Source organism: Lepidochelys kempii, chromosome 1 (assembly GCF_965140265.1).
Source record: "Lepidochelys kempii isolate rLepKem1 chromosome 1, rLepKem1.hap2, whole genome shotgun sequence".
Taxonomy (NCBI): domain Eukaryota; kingdom Metazoa; phylum Chordata; order Testudines; family Cheloniidae; genus Lepidochelys; species Lepidochelys kempii.
This window is the reverse complement of record NC_133256.1, coordinates 7339716-7357630: the sequence shown is the minus strand read 5'-3', so window position 1 is coordinate 7357630 and position 17915 is coordinate 7339716. Positions and strand designations below refer to the sequence as shown.

Here is a 17915-nt window from a genome sequence, read left to right as displayed (position 1 = left end):
CTAGACAAGGCCCAACTGTTGTGAAAACTCAAGTTAGTTAAGGGGACAATGTCAACTTCAAATCTAGTGCTATAATTTGCACAAAATAAATGGGAAAAAGACTGTCTCCAGTCTTTCAATTCTAGTTAGGCTTAGCAGAATTCAATAGTTTTGTAATTTTGATAGATAATGTTGATTTTTTTTAAAGCATTTTTTATTTATATTTTCACAGTTGTGGGAAATTAGGGGGTGGGGGTCCAGGCAATTATTTAATGGCTATAGATGTTGAGATTCAAAAAGTTAAAGATTTATAAACTGCTAAAACACACATTGTCAATATCACATGTCAAAATATACAAAGTAAATATCCTTAAATCAAAGCAAAATGGTACCTGTTTGTTCGTTAATCTGTTTGTAACAAGCCTAACTCAGAACCCTAAATCACTGGATTTTGACACTAAGAAGTTATCAAGCAGCATTTCTCTTACTTATCTATAACAGAAATATACAGATACTTTTTAGTCAGTTGTGTGTATGGTGAAATGGACGTTTACCAGCATTTATCAATAAAAATCAAATACTTCCAAGCCTAATTATAGTGATCTTGGGTGTTACTTGTACTAAGAGTAGGCAAAATGCTTTCAGACATTTGATTCTTTTACTTCTCAAGGGTGAATGGGACTAGAAACAGAGGGTGGAAATGGAAAGCTCTCTATGTAGCAGAGGCATTGTTGTAACGGGAGCAGGATTTGGACGTCTGAGTTCTATTCCGGGCTCTAGGGCAGAAACCGTCTTTTTTTTGTGTTTGTACAATGCCTAGTCCAGTGGGGTTCTGGCCTATGTCTATGGTTCTTAGGGGCTAATAGAAATAATAATGGCTCTACCGGTGTGACCATGGGCAAGTAACTAAACTGTGCCTTCATTTCCCCATCTGAAAAATGGGAAGATTCTTGCTTCAGTTGTATCTGTAAGGCTTAATTAGGTGATGTCTGTAAAGCACTTTGAGATCCTCAGAGGACTGTAAAGCATTGTCCTTGCCCATAGATAGTAAGAACACTCTGTAGCTTGTACATGCTGCTTTCTGACCGTCTTGAATACTTTACAGATGCTGATGAAGTAAACCTCAAACCATCTGCAAAATAGGTACAAGTGTCCTCGCTTCTCGAGCTGGGAGAAACTGAGGGCCAAGGCTGTGACTTTCCCACTGTCCTATTGTCTGACTTTCCCACTGTCATACAGTGAGTCATCTGCAGAACCAGGAACCAGAAGCAAGGTCTCATGTACCTAGTCCTGTGCTCTGACTGCAGGTCCACCCGAAAACACAAACTTCTATGGACAGCTTTGTGTCTATTCAACCAGCCATGTTGGCCCTTCTGTCCCCCTAAAGTGTATCAGCAGCTGTTAAGCTCAGAGGCAAGTCTAGCTATACTCGGCTGAATTTAGAAAGGAAACTGTATAGATTGACAAGGTCTACGAGGCTTATTGTATCCTCCAATGTGCATGCAAGGCTGTAATCTAGCTTCTGGATGTGCAGCAACTGTGCAGGCTAATGCGGTGGCCATTGTGAACTTAGCAGCAGCTGTGGTATAGCTTTGGGCATCTCCTCCTGCTTTACTGACGGGGCACGTCCTGGGGCTGACAGCTCTGCTGGGTTGGCTTCTGTTGCATATCCTGTTGGTATGCATTTGGGATGGCCCTTTGAATAGCAGTAGGGGGAAAAACTCTAACCCTTCCCCTCAGATTCCCCAGTCTTTGCCAGAGTGGGCTGGCAGCTGGAAACCCTCTGGCCACTGCAGGACTGTGCGTAGGTTTCAGCAGCCATATTTCCAAGGGAAGGCTGGGGTGTACCCAACCCCAACAGGGAGGATCAGTTCAAATATGTCTGCGTACTTCAGTCAGCAGCAGGGAAAGGGTTAAACACTGACCTGCCCAGGTTGAAGGGCACTTTTCACCCTTCATGAATTTACAGATTTTTTTTTTTCTTCACATTAACTTCTTAAAGCAGCAATAACTGGGATGTTCATCCTGTTTTGTTTTTTTTAAATCTGGTATCAGCTAGGTCCTTTCTGAGTCCCTGTGTCGTGGAGAATTAAACATGGAGCTCTAAAACTCACTTAAGCACAGTTCCAGCTCAACAGATTTCTGGTGGAATTGTGCCAGTCCACAACTGCATAAAACCTGTGTGCGCTTAAGGCTTTTCCCCGGCCAAACCATCTGAAAAGCCAGGTTAGCTGGATCTCTGGCTTAAAGTCTGAATTGCAGAGTATCCAGGCTCTCAAACAACAACTGAAAATGATTTTAATTTGGTGCTTGGGTCCCCAGCCCCCTTTTGTGATCGTAGTTGTGTTACAGTGGCACAGAGCCAGAGTAATCGTCTCTGAGCTGGCTGCCTATTTTGAATAGCGCCCCATCGCTAGCCCCACTCGAGTTCCAAGACCTTTTGGAGCTGAAGAGGGGAGGGGTGGGAGTGGAATTGCTCTTAAATGGCTAAATTGAAAATTACTGTCCATGGGTTCGAGGGCCAGAAGGGACCATTGTGATGATCTAGTCTGCCCTCCTGTGTAGAACAGGGCTTTATAGCAAAGTCCCCCAAATAATTCCCTTGGTAAATTGTTCCAATGATAAATTTTTAACTGTGAGCGTAATTAACTCCTTACTTCCCGTCTGAATTTGTCTAGCTTCACATGAAGCTATGAAACGAACAAGGCTGCCTAAGGATTTCCCTTTAATGTCTGTGTGGCGCTGCATAAATGCCAAGTCTGATCATTCCTTCTCTGGTGGAATGCCAAGGTATAAACCGCTTGCATCAAGCATCTATATGTAGGAAAAGGTTTAATGGGGCGGATCGGTTTCCTACAATGTGTCCATTTAGCATGACTCTCCATTTCTGAATTTGGTGGCAGCTTGCCACCTACTGAGGCTGCTCCTGCCCTGCGTCTTTTTGTGCCCTGTGCCTTTAAAGAAAGCAGACTCCTTGCTGTGACGTCTCTGTGGCTGTGGGCCAGGAAACGGGGGAACCATCTCCTGCCAGCCTGAGAAGAAAACCAACAACTTTTCTTTTGTGTGTGGTTACTCTCCTTTTTTTGGTCTCTTCCAAGGTTTTAAATGCTAATGGCGGATTAAAAACCTTACACAGGTTGTGGCTTTAGAAGTCTGGTAAGGCCTCAGCGAAGACTTTCTCTATCTTCCTTGTTTGTTTAAGCATGGATGGAGGGGGGCGGCATGGAGGGGGGTGGTTTTTTTTAAAAAAAAAAAAATAATAATAAATCACCATCTCCTAGCTCCAAAATCGGGCTGGATTATCGGGATTCTTTAAAATCAGCAGGATCAAGATCTCCTGCTTGCCCTGAAAGGTGCGGGTGCGAATAAACTCTGAAGCGACAGGCTAAGTTTGATTTGCCAACATCCGGGAGTTTTGGCTTCCTGTGGAGAGGGTGGGTTTTTTTCAAAATAAGTGTCTTTGTACTGACTGTGCTCAGCAGTGGGGGGGTTGCCCCTTTCATCAGGCCAGTGGGAGCTGGGAATAGAGGCAAACCTGATGGGGGGCGCGGGGGGAGTGGGAGAGATGTATGTGAAAGACGCTGGTGTTGGTGAATGACCCAAATGGCAAGCGCTCAAATTCAGACAAATTGCTGCGTGCTTTCTGCAAAAGGATCACGCCCACTGTTCCTCCTCTTTCCTCTAAATCCAGGCCGGAGCTCTGAGGAATAGGGAATCGGGGGGGCGGGGGAGGGAAGAGGGAGAATATAAGCAAGCAGCTGTGCGTGGGGACTAGAGGAGTGGGAGTGGATTGTTTTCAGAATTGCTAAGTCGAAAGGAACATCCTTGCCTAACGTGGTATTTTAGCTGGGTTAGCCACTCGGGTCAAGCAGCGGAGCACAGTCCCTTATGATAAAAACAAACGGTCATGTCTCTGTCCATTCCTGCTGTAAGTCCCCTAAACTGACATGTATTGAACCTTCAGTGCAGCCTGTTCTGTCAAGGCTGGATTTTACTCCCCTTGTGTTCAGTCCAGGTGACCATGCTGCTTCCGCAGTGGTGTGGGGCTTTGGGTGCCTGCCCGTGGTACCTGCAGTTGTAAAGCACAGGTAGCAAGACGAAGGCTTTTGTTACATTGCTTTTGAAAGCTTCTATTCAGGTATCGCTAACACAGATTCCACCATGGTGAATGCGGCCTTGCAGCAGAAATTAAATTTTTCTTCCCCCTTTGATACTTTGAGCTGCTGACCTTTCTTCCCCATCCCTGAAGTGAGGGAGCGTAGGGGAAGACGGCAGCAAGTATGTCTGCCTAAAGCATGGAAGATCGATGGCTGACATGTCTCCTCCTCCAAGGGGATATATGGTCCCTGCTCTCCATAAGGCGTGAGCCACTCTGCCAGGCGAAGAACCTTTTGTCAGGCATCAGCAGGACCACAGGCTAGCTGTGACAAAAGTGGTCTGAGCACCAGGCTGAGAGCGAAGAATGCTGGAGTTATAATCCCATCTTGGACACTGACTTCCTTTGTTCTTGGGCAGTTCACTTAACTTCCTATTTTATTATTTGCATTGAAGGGCTCACCCAGGTTCAGGCCCTATTATGCTAGGCATGCTACGCCATAAACGAGTTCATGTCCTAAAGAGTTTATAGTCTAAAAGGCAAGATGAGATGAATAAGTGGACAGGAGGAGGAAGGACTAAGTAATAATAGGATGTTTCTCACTGAGCTTCACGCTTTTTTCATCTGGATAATGGGGCTAGAGCCTCAGAGGTGTTGCAAAGATCAGTTACTTAAGCTAAAATATTCAATCTTGTGTTCCAAAAGTTAAGTACCCAGATAAGAGGGGCCAGACTTTCACAGGTGCTGAGCATCCCATTGAAGTCAACAGGAGCTGTAGGTGGGAAATAGAGCAGTTTACTGAGGGGCACAACTTAACACATTCAAGTTAGAAATATAGCAGCTTTTTTAAAAAAAACCCTGAATTTCTTGCAGTCTCCAGCAGCTTTCACTGGCAAGTCTCTACCCTGCTCCCACTGCACCTCAGTCCTGATTCGGAGAAGCTACCTCTAGCAATAGTTTCCCTGGGGTATTCAATCTTCTGGCAATCTGTTGAAATTGCTAACAAACAGTGCCAATTGTGATGGTAGTTTCTGTGATGTGAAAAGCTGCCTGCTAGGAATTAGACCAAGACTGTTGAACTCAGGTGCACTAAAAATGCTCATCACCAGAGTATCTGGACTCTTGCATACTCTCTAGATAAACCATGACCCCTGTGAAGTTGGGAGCACCAACTGGACCTTCCGTGCTTGAATCTCTGCCACTTGAGCGCAAAGAGAATCAAAAAGCATCTCCCTTCATGCAAGTCACAGCAGCTATCAGAAGGTAAACATTTGGATCTGCCAACTTGAGCTAGGTTGGAAGGAGTGAATCTGTAACCTGGAGGCAATAGGTTCTGTATCCTGTTAGCATTCCTTGTGTGCTGGAAGTTAGGTGGTGATAGGTGGTGTGTTTCCAGCAAAAAGCCATGGTTTGCACAGACGTTCTCTGCTCTCTTCACTGGATGATGGTAGTGCAAAATGGCATGGTCTAAGCAGACCCTGAAAACTCCAAGCAGTCATTCAACCATCAGCAAGAAGGAAATCTTCCCTGGTGACTGAGGGTCTAACCCATGACCGTCTGCAGCATCAATTAGCGTTTATCTTTTAAAGCATTAGTTCCAAGTCCTTGTGGCTGCAAGGAAAGCTTTCCCAAGGGAAAGGGGGTGTGAACTGATGCCGTACTCTCTTTCAGAGCCTGTAGATAGACCGCTCCGTTATCACCGCTGCTGCCCCAGGCTCTGGCAAACGGCAGCTGAATTTAAATGAACCAGACTGGTCAGTTTCACTGCTGGTGTTTAGAACCTGTTGGCGACAATGCCATGGACAAGAATCAGGTCACTTTGTGCTCCTGCTTGGGAGAGTTCTGAGGCGCTGCAGCTAACTTGGGAAGTGGAGTTATCCTGGTGAGGAAGGTGACAAAACAAGTCTGAAGGAGAGAATTAGTGAAGACCTGGCTTGCACCCCATAAAGAAGCCACAGAGCTCTGGAGTGTAGAGCAGAGATCCAGCTTTGCTTTTCCAACAGCAAGGAGGGGCCTGTGGACCCTATTAGCCAGAGGCTGTTATGAGTGTCCCTAAGCAGCCAGTAGGGACAGCATGCAGGTAAAAAGCACAGCACCCTGCCCTTTCCTGGCAGCTGGATTTGGAAGTGGGCTGCCCCTCTAGCCCCTTCTTCCTTACCTACTTTTGGCTAGAAGGTTTAGTCCTCTGGCTAGTAGGTGTCTGAACTTTGTCTGAACTTCCTCAGAGCACTGGTTATAACCACTTCTTCCCCCTCCCCAAATCTGAGCGGTGACCTCCTTAGCCATCCGGTCTCCTTCAGCTCTCTACTGTAGTGCCTAGTATTACGCCTGTTTTATCTGCATTCATTCTCTGCTGTGCTGTACCAGGGTGGCAACCCCACAGGAAGCAAAGGTCGCCGCGCTGCAGATGAGCTGCCGTGTAACCACTTGAGACTGGGGTAAAGAGGCAGTCTAATCCAACGTGCTAGGAATAGGCTGTGGCACTGGGGACAGGGGGTCTCCTCTGCTGGTGCTTACTGCAGCTTCCCTTGGCTAGAGAGAGCTCTGCTACTTGGAATCCAAAGTCTGGGAGTTCGATTTCATCCGCTCTAGCAGGTGGTTTGTGTTAGCTCCAGCCATCAGAAGGAAATGGATCTGGCAGCTCTACAAGTGACTGGCTCTTAGTGCTCACTTCATGGTCTCTGCCATGAGTGCAGTGTCTCTGCTGCAATGGCTGTAGGGATAGGTTTCAGAGTAACAGCCTGTTAGTCTGTATTCGCAAAAAGAAAAGGAGTACTTGTGACACCTTAGAGACTAACCAATTTATTTGAGCATGAGCTGAAAAGCTGAAAGCTCATGCTCAAATAAATTGGTTAGTCTCTAAGGTGCCATAAGTACTCCTTTTCTTTTTGTAGGGATAGGGTATCTCCCCTCCCTCCCAGGACAGTATTGGTGCTACTGTGATTCCCCTGAAAGAGTTAACAGGAGACCATGGAGCAGAGCAAGGGGAGGAGTTTCTTATCATGGTGTTTGAAATGTGAGACGGGCCTAGTACAGGAGCCCTTTCATCTCTCCAGAGAACAAGCCTCCCCAGCTCTCTCCAGAACACCTCTTTTCAGGTCTCTGGCAAAAAGGGGGAATCTGATGAATTTTATGAGGGTTTTTTTTTCTCTCCCCAAAGGAGTCTGATTCTTCCAAAGAAACCCAGGCAAGGAAGAGAACCTGAAGAACCTTAAAGGGTGTGTTATAAAGTGCTGCTTTGGAAGCTTTTTAGGGGTGGGAGGCTTTGACGTGGCTAAAGAAAGTCAGATACGTGCAGGACTTAGCTTTCAGCTCATGCCACAGCAAAGCACCCTCCGCCGGGTGCATTTCCATGGGCATGTCTCTTGGGTGTGGCTTTCCTGGGATTTCAGAGGAAAGGGGAGGAGCCTGGGTCATGGGAGCTCTTGATCTCTGGCCAGCACTTGCTAAAGCTAGAGTTTGCCAACAGTGCTGATTTCAAAGTAATTCATTAACCTTGCTCTCCTAGCTGAGGAAGGACCATTGGCCAGGATCATCACTGGCAGGAATGTACCTAGCTCTGTGAACAGCAAGAGGTTATTGCTGATACTTCCTTCCAGTTTGACACCACCCATGACAGAGTGAGAATGCTAGTGTAGACAAGGCCTTGGAGTCCATGGAGTTTCACCAGGGAGAGATTTTGCCGAGGACACTGAAACCTGTGATCATGCTCACTACAACTCTACAATCCATTCCTTCCTCGGTGGTTGTTCCTCCGATGTTTCTGTGCAACCTTGGGGAGGAGGGAATCTCTCTTTTCAGATGAGATTTGAAAGTGAGGTCCTGACCACTTGCGGTCACTACAAGTCCCATGACTTTCTGTGAGAGTGTCCTAGTTAGTCTGGTTTGGTTAATTACATTCTGCCAACCTACATTCCCTCTGCAGTTCCAATTGACTAAAGTGTTCTGCTGCATTTCCTGACCTCTGGATTGTGTGGCGTTTTGCCCTGTGCTGTTAAACAACTGCTGTGTTTTGCCCCGTTGGTGGTTGCCTTTCAGCGAAGGGGGAAATAATCCCAACATGCCCTTTGCCTACCTTAGCAGGCTGCTGTGAAGTGTCAAATTGCTCCCGCCTCTCCTGAAGCTTGGCTAACATTCAGAGGCCTCAGAGTTGAGCCACACTTTGCTTTGTTTCAGCTTAGCAGTTAATTTTTAGATCTCCCCTGGGTTTTCCTGGGATCCTGCTCTCTTCCAGACAGAGCGGCGTTGGTGCTTAGCAATGACATGAGGGCCATCACCCAAGCAGAATCAGCTGCTGCTGCCAGGTTGCCAGCTCCTATGCTGAGAACCTGGTGGAGTGAAGAGAAATCCGCCCTCTGCTGTGATCTAGCAGACCTGGGTGGGGAGGTGAAGAGAAACAGACAACCAGCAGTTTAGTGGGGGAGGGGTGGGTAGGAAGAGCCAGAAGTAGCTGCTGCTGACCAGTGTCGTGCATCTATGCTGGATGCTGTTAGAAGCCCCCCTTCCCTGCCCCATAGTTTCCCGCAGTGGGCTCTGTCTCAGCAACTGGGTGTGGAGCTAAGAGGTTCCCTTCAAGGTGAAGGATGGGAGACAGCAGCTGCCTCTAGCAGTGAAAGAAACCTGGCAGTCTGCTACAGAACAGGTTGTTTTAGGTCCTTATGCCATTGACTCAAGGGACGGATCTGATGGGGAACTGACTCCCTTCCCTTCTCCTGATGGTGGAGCCTTGGCTTTAAACTTTCTGGGTGGGTGGGGAGGAACCAGCCTGAGACGTAGCTCTCTAACGACCAAGCCCCTTGGCTGAAAGGCGATCTAGAACACAGTCTTGCTGTAGCTGTCTTTGGGGTCTGAATGAGGACATCCTGCACCAGTTAGCACGCACTGGCAGAATGACTTTCCATCACACTTCACAAACATCAGCTATTCCTTGTGATCCCCCTGGAAATCCGGCAGGCTCTAGCCCCACTGCCCAGATGGGGAGATGAAGGCAGAGTGTTTTCAAGGCCAGAGGAAGAGCTGGTCTCAGAGCTGGGTTAGACATTGGGAATCCTTGACCCCCGTACTCTGTTCAGTCCTGTTCTGCTGTCAACGGACCTGCTCCTTAGACTGGCAGTGAAATGGGAGGTCAGACAAAGCTTAGGACTTGAAATAGAAGGCACTGCAGTGACTAAGGGGCCAAGGGTGGTGCTGGGGAACAGGGCTAGTCCAAAAAAATACTTGGTCTCTGCCTTACTGAGCCTACAGGAAGCTGAGCTACAATGGCAAGTCAGCGTTCTGAGTGGGGACAGCACGCGCCTTTGGGTTCTGAAATACTCCAGTGTCTCTACTTGTCCAGGACGTGATAATGACGCTTCTCCACTAGTCTTGGGCCATACAACGGGAAGTGCCTGGGGGGATCCCGGGCAGCCCTGCTTGTGGGCCTTTGGACTGTTATAATTCCTGCCCTCGCCCTAGTGCTCGTATCTTAGCAGAAGATCCCACAGCCCCGAGTAGGCTAGTTTCTTGTTTGGAACTCTGGTGCTACCCCACAAGCCCTCCAAGAGCTAAAGGAGGTGGCAGCAAATGTTGTGGGGAAGGAGGAGATCCTGGAAATGGTTGCTAAATCTCAACTGGTGGCTAGTTTGGAACCTGATTCTGTAAATGGATATGGAGAATTAAATCCAGGCCTACTGTAACACCAATTTGTGCTTACAACAGGGCTGATAGAGCTTAGAGTAAATCTCTCTGGTCTTTCCATCACCATGGCATTCACCACCTGCTCCCTACGTCAACAGTGGTGAGACACATTTAACCTAGAACCCCCGCTCTCTGAATAACTTAGCATGCCCAGCAAAGATTAATGGGCTCTCCTGGGAGCCAAGATGGGATTCAGCAGACCGCCTGGCAGTGGTTTTCTTTAGAATCAGCTATTCTGCAGATTTTGCTTCCCCTACGTTGTGTCTTGTCTATTTAGACCGAAGCTACTGTCTACTACTGTCTTTATCCAGCCCTAAGCACAATGGGACTCTGATATTGGTCGGTATCTAGACACTACTGTAATAAAATTGATTACGCCACAGAGAGAACAGCTTGGGGAGGTGAAATAAACACGCTGTAGAACTTTGAGTGGCTTTCAGCTGAGACGTAAACTTCAGGCCTCTCTCAGACAACATGGGTCCAAGGCATTTTTTAATTGGTATCTGAGCTGTTTCAACTCGGGGACTTAGGTCCTCAGACTACTACTTCACTGTGCATTCAGGTGGATGTGGCATTCTTTGGTACTCCTCCTAAACAGTTGTAACATTGTTGTGTGTGGCAGAAATGCATCTGTTCTACCCCAGAGGTGGCTGCACTTGTAAGCAGGATAGAGTGAATCCCCTAAGGAAGCTTGAAACGTGCTAAATAAATATCTGGCAGGGGTCTGGAAGCCAGGAGACCTGGGGTGTATTGGGCTGTATCACAGCAGAACCACTTAACCTCTGCCTTCCTGCCAGTGAATTGGGATGCTGTCTTACCACTTCTGTAAACTGTGCGGAGATACTCGGAGGAAAGGGGCCATAGAAGCAGAGTTGCCTTTCATTAGTTCCTCCCTTATCCGAATCAATGTCCGGTGCTGGGTGTACATGAATCTGCATGTTCCATTCAGGCTTTAACTGCTTTTTTTTTTCTTGGCCCTTGTAGGTTTGGAGGGTAACCTGGCAGCGTCACAAAGATGTCTCTTCATGCTACGAGGGCCAGTGCTCTCCTGGCCTGGGTAAAGTGTCCATGCCTTACTTTTGCCTGCCTGTCATGTCATATGAGTGGATAGGCTCTTCTCCAGTTGGTGCAAGGCCTTCTTAATTGCTCCTGCTTCTTTGACCATGCACTTATCCCTGGGGATGTGGGTAGGGAGCCGTGGAATGGGGAACTTCTTCTGCAGCACTGAGCAGGGATCAACCATTAGAGTGAATGCAGTTGGGTGGGCACTGGTTTGTGTTGTAACCTTCTGACCTGCTCTGTGTAAGGCTCTGAGTTCTACAGATCTTACCGGGCGGTAGGTGAGGGGATGTTTGCTCACAATTCCTGTTGATGAGTACAGTAACTACTCGCTTAACATTGTAATTCTGTTCCTGAAAAATGCTACTTTAAGCAAAACGATGTTAAGCGAATCCAATTTCCCCGTAAGAATTAATGTAAATAGAGGGGATTAGGTTCCAAGGAAATTTTTTTTGCCAGAAACAATTTAATACTGTACACAGCAATGATGGTGAAGCTTGGTAGAGGTGGTGGAGTCAGAGGGTGGGATATTTCCCAGGGAATGCCTTGCTGCTAAATGACGAACTAGCCCTCGGCTGAGCCCTCAAGGGTTAACATGTTGTTAATGTAGCCTCACACTCTACAACGCAGCAGGAATGGAGGGAGGGGAGACAGCATGGCAGAGAGAGACAGATAAACACACCGTGTGTGTGTGAGAGAGAGATGCGCATTGCCCCTTTAAGTACGCTGACCCCACTCTGAGTACACTACCTTTTTAAGTAGATAAGCAAGTTGAGACAGCAGCTGCTGCCAGCAAGCTCCCTCTGTCCTGAGCCCTGTTGTGTCCGTCCCCACCGCTTTGTGGAGATGGGGCAAAGGAGCGGGGGGCAGGGGGACATCCTGACATTAGCACCCTTCTTTCTCCCCCCCACCTCTCCCTGCACAGCAAGCAGGAGGATCCCGGGAGCAGTTCCAAGGCAGAGGGCAGGAGCAGCACAGGGCAGTGCAGGGAGGGACAGCTGAATTGCTGGCAATTGGTGGCCTGCTGGGCAGCTGCTGCAAGGGAACTTAGGAGAGCTGATGGGGGGGCTGCCGACTCACCCTGGTTCTAAACCCCCACCAGCTCGCTCCAACAGGGTGCTCTTTCTGCAAGCAGTGGACAAAGCAGGCGGCTGCCAAACAACGACGTTAGAAGGGAGCACTGCACAACTTTAAACGAGCATGTTCCCTCACTGATCAGCAACCTGGCAACGAAACAACGTTAACCAGGACAGCGTTAAGTGAGAAGTAACTGTAACGGGGAACGCTGTGCCCAGTCAGTCCCGCCTTGGAAACTTGCCCTGAAACCAGTGCAGGGGCCATGAGTCTAGTGGCTAAAGCACAGCTGGAGGCCAGAAGGGACTTGCACTGGAGTTTTTTTATTGACGCTACCCTATCCGGTCAGTCTAGTTGTAAATGAGGTAGAATGTCCTTGGCGAACTTTATGCTGCCTCTGAGCATCTCTGGGGAAATGCATTATGAATGAGGCCCATGCTAATGTCTTGTCTTTGGCTGTGTGACTATCTTGTCATAGGGTGCAGGAGTCGTACTGGGCATACAGTCCACGATGGTGGTTGGGGGGTAGATTCAGGGCTTGAACTGGACCAGCTCCTGCGATAGGATCTAAGCTTTCAAGGCCAAGGTCACCCAGTCAGTCACTGGCAGAGCTGGGTGATATGTGCTTGCTAGTGGGTTCCTAGTTTTTGACTGTCCTGTCCTGTCTCCAGGTGAACAGCCTGAAGGTCGACAGTCCCCTGAGTGCTCTGTCACAGCTCCAGGACTGCTGTGTCTTCCTCAAGATCATCGACAAAGTGTGAGTTGAAGCAACTACGGAGTTTCCCTTCAAACTGCCATGCTGGTCTCTAACCAAGAATTAGAGGGTTTTAGGCTGCCACCCATCACCATAATATCTGAGCACTAAGCCTGTCTGCCGTGGGAAAGGGCAATGGGTCCTGAGCCTGCTTATCAGCTGGGGAGCATTAGGAAGAGTCCTCTGAAGGTCTGATGGGAAAGGTGTGGCTGTTACCCTGGTTCCTTTGTGCAATGTGCTCTCAAGTCCCTCGTTCTGCTGCCTGTTTGCTTTTCATTCACAGTAGTTTTTCCTGGTTGCAATTCCAGCTGCCCCAGCATTGAAGCACCTCCCCCACAGTAGGAGAGTCTGAATCGCCTGCACCTTGGTTCCTTAGATTATTACAAATCCAATCCCTTCTAAAATGGAGTCTGTCGCCATGCTAACAAACCCTGTGAAGATGCAGCTCTGCCCTGGGAAGCAGAATGACACGGGGGTGGGAGGGGTGGGGGCCCTCAGTGCTGACTGTGCTTCCAATACTTCGGCATCAATCCTCTTGGTGTCCGCTCTTCACAAAATGATCACTCCATGTCTGACTTCTTCGCCCTCCCTCAAGAGAGACCTGCACAACACCTTCAGCAGACGAGCCTGGGAGCTTAAATTCTGAACTTTGCTAGACACTAAACATCGTGGACTCAATAAAGGCACTGGATTTATGTCTCATTACAACAATTCGTAATTCACTAACCCCCCCCCCCCCTTTGTCCTAGACTGCAGAGGAGTTAACTGTTCACTTCACCTGGAATGGTCTCTTGCAACATGTGTTAACTCTTTATGCTTAACAATCTGTTCCACCTTGTATTTAGCCGTGACGCTCTGAGTGCCTTTCCCAGACCTGAAGAAGAGCTCTGTATAAGCTCAATAGCTTTTCTCTCTCGCCAACAGCTGTTGGTCTCCCCACCTTGTCTCTCTAATATCCTGTGACCGACACAGTTCCACCAACATAGCAAACGGAGTAAAAGGTGGCTTTTCTAACTGGCAGCCCTGCAGGTTCCCCTGGAATCCAGCAGGATTCTTTTCTTTCCTTCCTTTCTTTCTCAGACACTGTGATCCGTAGTTAAGGTTCTGCCGGCCAAATCCTGCCTAAAGTGACACCTGTGCAGCGTAGTTGCCTTCATCAGGGCCACACAGGTGTAACCAAGGATAGAATTTGGTCCTGCAGTTGGAACTCTGGTAGCTCCTCTGTAGCTGTTGACTCTGAAGGGCTAATGGGAGTGTTTTTCCCACAAGGGCACTCCACCTTTACCCTTCCATGCGCTCAAGGCGTAAGCCTGTTAATTTTGGCACCTCCACCCTTTCCCAGTTCCTAGGGCTCTGAGCAAAAGCCACACGCCTTTACCCAGTTCCTAGGGCTCAGGACCTAATCTTCTACAGGTTTGCAGGGCCTTTTGCCAGTGAAAGAGCTTTACCCAGTAATATTCTTAACCTCTATTTATTAACAGTTACCAAAATAGAATACACACACTAAGCGTACAGTGCTCACCACTCCCAACAAGGCAGACCAACTTTTCCTGGTGGCCAGTCAGGATCAGGTTGTCCAGGGCTCCTCCAACTTCTATATGATATGGTTAGCAGGGTGTTGGGGTCTGGCAGCTCTGATCTTGGGCCGTGTCCTGGAGTTAGGTTCCAAAGAGCTTCCTTCTGGACCCCAGTTTATATAGTGAAACTTGAGGTTTAAAATGATTGGTTAAGGCATAGCTAAGCAGGACTCAAGAACTACAATGTAATTCTTTGACCAATCCTAAAATCCTGTGAAACAATTCTTTACCCAATCGTGCAAAATTAGCTATGCAACAGACAAACAACCAAAGAACCAGACAGATAAACAATAGAGAAATAGGGACCGTATAGGGAAAACAAAGTACACATTTCACAACCACGACTGTCGATAAGTGATTCCTTGCCAGACAGTTGAAGATCTGTTTCTTTATCTGGTGTTGGTGCGTAGTATTAGGACAGGATCGCTGCCTTAACAGCCCGAGATTTACATTGTTTTGATGCAGTTGTGATGGACTGTGAGGATCAGCCTTTTACTTCTTAGCTGGTGGCTGCTGCTGTCCTAATGTGGCTGCAGAGAAAGGCCTCCGAAGTGTGTGAAAGCTGCTAAACTCATTCTACTTGCTGAAATGGACATGGGTGAGGCTGGAATAGCACAGAGCAGCTCTGTGCAGTAAATAGGAGCCGCGTCCCGTAGACACTCCTTAGTCTGAGCTGCACCATTCCAAGGCTGGGAGCTCCTGTGTCAATGCTGCGTGGAAGGGAGTAACTTGGGGAAGCCTTGGCAGTGGTGAGGCCGTTCTCCTCCCAGTGCCTGCCTTGCTGCCCCCTGGAAATGTCAGGCTTGCTTCTGCGTATCTGTGCAGGATTGGTAAATCCCCCCTATCGCAAAGGGCTCTATTCATTCCCATAAGTGAGGGGTGCAGAGGCCTGCGGGGGAGGAAGCGGTGTTACTTTGGGGAGTGGGTTTGTACGGGTAGCTCTTTTGGGAGCAATGTTCATTGGCTGCGAGTTGGAGTGATCGTGTCAAACCTAATGGAAGCTGGAATAGTAGAACTGAGCATGCTCCAGGATTGAGTTCTATGTCATTATTGAACTAGAAAGGAGTCCCTGGTAGGAGAGTGTGTCGTGAGACTCATTCACATTCAACCATTGCACTGCATTTCAAATCCTTCCTTCAGGAGTCTTTGTGGAAGCCTGTGATCTATAATTATCTCTCATACTGCATAAGGAGAGCCCACTCTGGAGCTGGGATTTGATTGTGTCCTGCAGGGGATACATTTAGTCAGCCCTGGTTAATCTCCTTCATCTGCTTTCTAACTCATCTTAACAAAGCAGCGCAAGGAACATGGGCTGTACGTACTGACTGGGCCTGGCCGTAGGGGATTATAAAGGGAAGGTGTTGTGGGACCTGCTAATCTGCAGGTGAACTCACTGAAGTATGAGGAGATTCATTTGAAAATCCCAAAGTGCTGACGCTCCACATGCAAATTACAAAATTTCAAACACAATATCAGCGTCCAACATTCTTCTTCCCTATCGGCCCAGCCCCTGAGTTCAAGGACCTCGGGTTTCCCCTGCAAAGGCAGAGGGTGTCAGACAAACCCGACACTAGCAAGGGTTGCACGCATGTGAGCAATTCGAGCAGGAGCTAATGCTCTTGTAGGGGAAACGTGGCATCTTGAACTGGGCCTTGGCAGTTAACTCCCAATTCCCCATTAAAATTTGGTGCAACTTAAAATGCAACTGTCTAAGACTGAACTCAGACTTGGTGTAAGAGTGCATCTCTGCTGACTCCTACTGGTGTATGCAGATGCATTTCCATGTCAGAATTTTGCCCGTAATCTGTTCATGTTTGGGTTCTTAACATAAACCTCCTTTAAAGCACCAGAACGGTCAGACCCATGTGAAAAGCTCTGAGCCACTAGCTCTAGCAGAGCTGTGTGCCCCAAGTAGGGACACTTGAAAAGTTTTCCAGGGAGCAAGAGGCACTTTCCAAAACTAGATCCTATTGTGGAGCTGCGTCCAAATGGCGCTAAACGGCAAGCTGCTTCCCACCAGGTTAGAAAGAGCTGAGGGGTAAATCCACTACCTCATTAATTTAGTGAAGAAATATATATTTGAGAGCTCCCTCTGCTGGCTCGTCAGCAGCAGTAACATTAATTCCCGGAGCTGTGCTGTCTGGCTGGTTCACAAATAAGGAAGTAAACAAAACTACAGTTAATGTCAAGTTCCTGCACAAACAGGGAGGGACGGATCTGTGTTTACCAGTTGGACCTAGTTGGAATCTGGGGTGGCGGTTGAGAAGCATGTGTGTTTCATGGAGGTTGTAGGTGGTAAAGGGCTCCAGCCATTGTCAGGGTCTGTAACCTGCATGATGTGGGTGCACTGCCCCAATCCTTGCGGGAACTCTCCAATCTTGGCTAGGCTTGTTACTTGAGCTGGCACAGGAAACAGGCTAGGCTTGTGGTCTATTGCATAGCAGCCAGCCTGTCTGTAATAAAGCAACACACCCCGTATAAGCAGCATCTGCCTCCCTTGAGCCCTGAGTATTAAAGTAACCCGTGTGCACTCTTTCAGCCATGGCTCTGAAGAGGGACAGTCTGTTCTGCAGCAGCCCTTGCCGGAGAGGATCGAGTTCATCCAGAGCTTTCTACAGAGTAAGAATCTCGCAGCTGTGTCTGAGCTCACCACCTCCCCTGCACATTCTACCCCTGTGCTTGTGGCCTAATTCCAGGTTCTTAGAGGTAGGATAGGTCAGGGTCATCAGTGTGGCCTGGGCCCTTTGGATGTAAGCAGTGCTACCCTGAATCCATGGCACCAAGCAGCAGCACTTCTTGTGGGCACCTGCGAATGCACACCCTAGAGGCATCCTGCTGGGCAGGCTCCCAGAGGCCAGGTTGATGGTGTGCTCCAATGGCCAGTGCCAAACACGAGGTGCCAGTGTTTGGTTTCTAATGCCAACTGGCCCACTGATTGGCTGGCCCTTTGGGACACGTCAGTGACCTCCTTGTGCCTCAGCCAAACCCAGCTGGAAACCCTGTGCCGGCTAGCTGCTGAGCTGAATCTCCGCAGGGAAAGTGGGGACTGAGCTCAGAGTTGATGGTTTGCGGGGAGCTGGTGGTAGAAGACTAAAGGGAACAGAGGGATCCCAAAGGTGGTGCGGGGGACTTTAATTGGAGGAGTGGGTTGCAGGAAGCACACTAAAGGATGAAGCAGAGGGATTTTTGGCAGGGGATGGCCGGGTTACCGTTGCTCTAGATAGGAGGCCTGGCTCTGTCAGTGAGCCTGCTGCCATGTTTCACACTGCCTATGGAGCGAAGGCAGAGATTCCCTTTTCCCGGGGTTTCAGCTCCATGGTGTCTTGTTTACACTGCCCCTCGCTCTAATGGTGGGTGAGCAGGGGTTGGGGTGGAAGGCTGGCCCACAGTGGCGTTGGAAACGGAAGATGCGGGAGGAGACCCGAGGTCCGGTCTAGTCCATCCCCCAGGGGCCAGTGCAAGGATGTGTGCCTAGAACTCTCTGGATTCTCGTTGCAGAGCACTGCAAGCACAAGTCAACCATGGAAAGCCCCGTGTCCATACCAAAACTCTTGGAGGGAGAGGAGCTGGAGCTGGCTAAGGTACCTGTCTTTTCACCTGCACCGGCACTCAGTAAAGACAGGCCTATCCGGGGATGGCAAGTCTTACGGGACCTTCGGCGTCACAGCCATCCTATCTAAACTAAGTCCTAACGGGGACC

The 17915-nt window shown here is 48.6% G+C and overlaps 1 protein-coding gene across 6 annotated transcripts in view; it reads left to right on the top strand.

Annotated features, from left to right (window-relative positions):
• Positions 1-17915, top strand: part of NUMA1 (nuclear mitotic apparatus protein 1) — a 61514-nt gene that overhangs the window by 14262 nt on the left and 29337 nt on the right. For 5 of the 6 annotated variants that reach the window (XM_073333423.1, XM_073333412.1, XM_073333434.1 and 2 more), the window contains 4 exons: positions 10736-10808; positions 12556-12641; positions 16755-16834; positions 17714-17796. In XM_073333423.1, the coding sequence (XP_073189524.1) occupies positions 10767-10808; positions 12556-12641; positions 16755-16834; positions 17714-17796 (291 nt within the window). In that variant the 5' untranslated portion in view covers positions 10736-10766. Of the gene's footprint in view, positions 1-2971; positions 3136-10735; positions 10809-12555; positions 12642-16754; positions 16835-17713; positions 17797-17915 lie in introns of those variants that run through there. The other variant, XM_073333393.1, reaches the window with a different exon arrangement.